Source organism: Entelurus aequoreus, linkage group LG26 (assembly GCF_033978785.1).
Source record: "Entelurus aequoreus isolate RoL-2023_Sb linkage group LG26, RoL_Eaeq_v1.1, whole genome shotgun sequence".
NCBI lineage: Eukaryota > Metazoa > Chordata > Actinopteri > Syngnathiformes > Syngnathidae > Entelurus > Entelurus aequoreus.
The window spans coordinates 27,779,010-27,785,009 of record NC_084756.1 but is presented as its reverse complement, the minus strand read 5'-3'; the positions used below and the strand labels follow the sequence as shown (position 1 = coordinate 27,785,009).

The window sequence follows — 6,000 nt, the reverse complement described above, 5'->3', positions numbered from 1 at the left end:
TAAAGTTAAATTATTTAGTATGCACTAATTAAAGGGGCAGAGCTTTAAGAGACATTTTAGCTTTTATATTTTATAAGATATATTTTTCGTAAGAACCACGATTAATAAATATATTTCAGTGAATAACTTATTGTTCAAATCTGTATATAAATATGTACATAAAGTGTTGTAATTATATTGTAAAATGGATGGATGGATGGATGGATGGACATTTAAAACAAAACTGTTATTATTAATTAGTAAGTATACATTTTTTGAGCCTTTTTAGAGAAAATCATATCATTGTAGTAAATTATGCAAATTACTCGATGATGTCATGGTGACCACACCCATAGCCACACCCCCACCGCCACAGGTATGTTGGCAGTTTATGGGAAACACTGGATAATGAATAGAACAAATTAAATATATACAGTACAAGCATATGTTTTAATTTGTCATTGGCCTTTCGATGGAAACATAAGCACAGTAGTTTGCATACTTTAATACAAATTGGTTCATATAAATCTGATTGACACCAATAGGGAAGCAGTTGGAAATCTTCTACACCTCAACCGCTGCACATAAAAAGGTGAAAAAGTGTCAAAACGTGCACCACTAATGTATTATTCTTCTGAAAAATATAATTTTTATGCAAATACTAAACCCGATAATTCAAACTGACTTTAAATTGTCCAAATTTGGTACAATACACACTTTTAGGGGACTGAAACAGGTGCAAAAGGTTATTTTTACACGTACAGTATGGCATCTTCCAGCACATTTTGACCACAACCGACAGATGGCGTCAAATGTATTATTGTGGTGTACAATAGCATATAATCATACTGAGAGGTGGATTTAATATTGACAGGTTATTTAGCTGCATGAGAGGGAACAAATATTAAGACAAATCTCAGTATGATGTGAGATTTTAATAACATGTGTACTGAACGGCCTCACCCAGTGCTTACTTGTTCCCTTTTAGAGTACGCTAACATGTCGGCTATCCCTGCAGGGCACGCTCCAGCACGCGCTCGTCCTGTACAGGAAAAGGCATGGTGACCCGCAGCGTCCGGTCCTCCTCCATGGTGCGCTGGATGGTCCGGTAGGCGTTGTCGTTTCCGCACCAGCAGCGACGAGCCACCTGCCGCGCACACGGGTATGAGCGTCACACGGAGGTAAACCCTCCCTCAATTCTTCTCCGTCCTCTCACCCCGTTGGAGACGTCCCAGTTGAGCATGAGCGAGGCGCGCTTTGCCGCCTCCTCGGAGCCGTCCAATAGCAGGCCGAATCCTCCGTTCATTACCTCGCCCCTGCGGGTGGACGGTGTCAATAACGGCGGCGTGTCAGATGGTGAAGAACATGGGCACATGCCAGGCCTTACCAGCCAACGCCTCCGCCGTTGTGCAGGGCGACCCAGGTGGCGCCCCTGAACGCGTCGCCGACAAAGTTCTGAACTGCCATGTCTGTAAGATATCAATACATAACATCATGAATTTTCATGTAACTCTAGTAGTGGATAAATCCATCCATCCATCCATCTTCTACCGCTTGTCCCTCTCGGGGTCACTGGAGTATTATTCACTATTAATTTATGTACCGTATTTTTCGGACTATAAATCGCAGTTTTTTTCATAGTTTGGCCGGGGGGTGCGACTTATACTCAGGAGCGACTTATATGTGAAATTATTAACACATTATCAAATAATATTATTGATGTCATTCACGTAAGAGACTAGACGTATAAGATTTCATGGGATTTAGCGATTAGGAGTGACAGATTGTTTGGTAAACGTATAGCATGTTCTATATGTTATAGTTATTTGAATGACTCTTACCATAATATGTTACGTTAACATACCAGTTGGTTATTTATGCCTCATATAACGTACACTTATTCAGCCTGTTGTTTACTATTCTTTATTTATTTTAAATTGCCTTTCAAATGTCTATTCTTGGTGTTGGCTTTTATCAAATAAATTTCCCAAAAAATGCGACTTATACTCCAGTGCGACTTATATATGTTTTTTTCCTTCTTTATTATGCATTTTCGGCCGGTGCGACTTATACTCCGGAGCGACTTATACTCCGAAAAATACGGTAATGAATAATTCATTATTATTCCTTTAGTTATTTCTTTATTTTGTACATGTGTAGTGAATGATGAATGATGCCAACAGAGGGTTGGAAAATGTTTTATATACATTTTTTACAATGACAATCTAATCCAGTGCTCAATTATTTTTTGTTACCCCCCTCCATCCTGCTAGGAAGAAGAAAATATTTTACACCCCGAACCCCTGCCGTAACAATAAATAGCAGGGGTGTGAAAATAAAAATCGATTTTCGAATGAATCGCAATTTTTTTATTTGTTACAATTGTTAATCAATTCAAAAAATCGATCTAATAAAAAAAATAAAAAAATAAAAAAAATTAAAATAAAATAAAATATATATATATATAAGGGCTGCAACTAACGATTAATTTGATAATTGATTAATCTGTCGATTATTACTTCGATTAATCGATTAATAATCGGATAAAAGAGACAAACTATATTTCTATCCTTTCCAGTATTTTATTGAAAAAAACCAGCATACTGGCACCATACTTATTTTGACTATTGTTTCTCAGCTGTTAGTACATGTTGCAGTTTATAAATAAAGGTTTATAAAAAAAAATAAAAAATAAATAAAAATAATCAAATTGCTTCTGCGCATAGCATAGATCCAACGAATCGATGACTAAATTAATCGGCAACTATTTTTATAATTGATTTTAATTAGAGATGTCCGATAATATCGGCCTGCCGATATATGCGTTAAAATGTAATATCGGAAATTATCGGTATCGTTTTTTTTATTATCGGTATCGTTTTTTTTTTTTTTAAATTAAATCAACATAAAAAACACAATATACACTTACAATTGGAGCACCAACCCAAAAAACCTCCCTCCCCCATTTACACTCATTCACACAAAAGGGTTGTTTCTTTCTGTTATTAATATTCTGCTTCCTACATTATATATCAATATATATCAATACAGTCTGCAAGGGATACAGTCCGTAAGCACACATGATTGTGCGTGCTGCTGGTCCACTAATAGTACTAACCTTTAACAGTTAATTTTACTCATTTTCATTCATTACTAGTTTCTATGTAACTGTTTTTATATTGTTGTACTTTCTTTTTTATTCAAGAAAATGTTTTTAATTTATTTATCTTATTTTACTAATTTTTTTAAAAAGTACCTTATCTTCACCATACTTGGTTGTCCAAATTAGGCATAATAATGTGTTAATTCCACGACTGCATATATCGGTTGATATCAGTATCGGTTGATATCGGTATCTGTAATTAAAGAGTTGGACAATATCGGAATATCGGATATCGGCAAAAAGCCATTATCGGACATCCCTAATTTTAATCGATTTAATGGATTAGTTGTTGCAGCCCTAATATACAGTATATATATCTGTACTGTCCATGCACTCAGGGAAATCGTATTGTTGATGTAGATGCTCATGTGTGCTGTGCACATTTACTTTAGAAAGGAGAAGGGTGGGATACTTCTTTTGTTGCCTTATTTGCATTTGACTTTATTACATTCTGGGGTAGAGTTTTATTAAACAAAACCAGTTTTCTTTGAAGTAATATAGAAATGTATCACAGCTGTTTATCTATTTTATAGGGGAATCTAGTTAATCGTAGAACTGGCACCCAATGTTATTAAAGAAATATGGATTTTCAATCAAGAATCTTTTTAAATTGAGAATCGAATCGTGAGTCACAGCCCTAATAGATAGAATAGTATTTATATTAAATTGTTACAAGTACACCTCTGCACAAAATTGTATCCTTATTACCTTTAAAGACAATAACGTTGAAAAAACAGATCAACTTACAACAAAGAATACATTCATTAACATTGTTTTTTAGTCTATAACAGAAAAGATTTAAAGTGCATCAGTGTGCCAGAAATAAAAAAAATATTGAATCCTTATTTAAAATAAACATTTTTTGACTGACTTGAACCATTTGATACTGAAAAATGAAATTACATAAACTCAATAAATAATGAATTCATATTGATCAGTAACATTAACACAAAAGCACAATATATAAAATAACTACAAAAATAAACAAATAAAACAAGATTTTTATTTATAAATGAAAATTGAGGAAGTCAGTAATAATGGCTATAATGAGCATGTTTTGCAGTGCACAGCTTGAAGCATTACACTGATTAAAAAAAAAAAAAAAAATTATCTCTAAAAGGGGAATTGCACTTTTTTAGAAGTTTCCAATCATTATGAAAGACAGGATGACGAATTAACTTTTACAAAATGCATTTTAACTCGTAAATAAATGTAAATTAAAGTCCGCTTACAGAGGTTGTCTATTCTCCCATAAAAAAATATCCAAAAAACGCCAGCAATACTCCATTTACATTTCGTGACTTGAACATCGTGATGCGTTTTTGAAATTAATGATCAAAATACGCAAATATTAAATGTTATTATAAATGTGCCAGTTACTACATTACATATATACTTACATCATGTACAATACATAAAACCTTAACGGAGGTGTTTGGATGTTTTTTTAAATAATTTGAAGAAAGAATAGAGCGGCTACTATAGGCTCCATTGTAAGCAGATTGTTGATCGCATTTACTTAATATTTAGAATGCATTAAAAAAATACATCCGTTGCATTGTCTTTCATAATAATTGTGAACGATAGGCAAAATTAAAAAAAAAAAGTGCAGTTCCCCTTTACGGACTGCTCTAATCTAATGAACAAAAAAGGCAACACAACAAAAATAATCCTGTAAACAAGCGAGAGTGTCTCTGACCATCTCCTAGAACTCAACAATATACAATTAATCTTACCTTAAAGGCCTACTGAAAGCCACTACTACCGACCACGCAGTCTGATAGTTTATATATCAATGATGAAATCTTAACATTGCAACACATGCCAATACGGCCGGGTTAACTTATAAAGTGACATTTTAAATTTCCCGCTAAACTTCCGGTTCGAAACGCCTCTGAGGGTTGACGTATGCGCGTGACGTCAATCATTGAAACGGAAGTATTCGGACACCATTGAAGTCAATACGAAATAGCTCTGTTTTCATCTCATTATTCCACAGTATTCTGGACATCTGTGTTGGTGAATCTGTTGCAATTTGTTCATTGCATTATGGAGAAAGAAGCTGAGCAAGCAAAGAAGAAAGTTGTCGGTGCGAAGTGTCTATTTTGCGAGGGAAGTCAGCAACAACACGTACACAGCCGGCGCTTCTTTGTTTACATTCCCGAAAGATGCAGTCAAGATGGAAGAACTCGGACAACAGAGACTCTTACCAGGAGGACTTTGATTTGGATACACAGTTGCGATAACGTGAGCACACAGCTGCGCTTCCAAACATTTGATCGCTTGCTATAACTAGCTCGAGCTAGTAGCTAGGAGCTAGCATTAGGATTAATTTGTGGCATATTAAATATAAGCCTGGTTGTGTTGTGGCTAATAGAGTATATATATGTCTTGTGTTTATTTATTGTTGTAGTCATTCCCAGCTGAATATCAGGTCCCACCCGCTCGCTTCCAAACATTTGATTGCTTGCCCGTACGTGCGTGACATGTACGTAACTTTGATTAAATATATAAGCTTTATGAACCTTGGGTTAGGTGAACGGTTGTTTGGGCTGAGTGAGTGTGTGTGTTGATCAGGTGTTTGAATTGTATTGGCGGGTTATATATACGGGATCCCGTCCATATTACCCGCTCGAGCTATAACTAGCTCGAGCTAGTAGCTAGTAGCTAGGAGCTAGGAGCTAGCATAACAAACACCTAGGTGTTTTTATGCGGGATTAGTTTGTGGCATATTAAATATAAGCCTGGTTGTGTTGTGGCTAATAGAGTATATATATGTCTTGTGTTTATTTACTGTTGTAGTCATTTCCAGCTGAATATCAGGTCACCCCCGGCTCTCACAGCATCTTCCACTCCCC

General features: G+C 35.3%; 1 protein-coding gene across 1 annotated transcript in view; it reads right to left on the bottom strand.

The window, feature by feature from the left end:
- Positions 1 to 410: 410 nt before the first annotated feature.
- Positions 411 to 6,000, bottom strand: part of uroc1 (urocanate hydratase 1) — a 34,515-nt gene continuing 28,925 nt past the window's right edge. The window contains exons 17-19 of the mRNA XM_062037439.1: positions 1,367 to 1,448; positions 1,196 to 1,295; positions 411 to 1,126 (exon numbers count right to left, since the gene is read on the bottom strand). Of these exons, the coding sequence (XP_061893423.1) occupies positions 986 to 1,126; positions 1,196 to 1,295; positions 1,367 to 1,448 (323 nt within the window). The 3' untranslated portion in view covers positions 411 to 985. The remainder of the gene's footprint in view (positions 1,127 to 1,195; positions 1,296 to 1,366; positions 1,449 to 6,000) is intronic.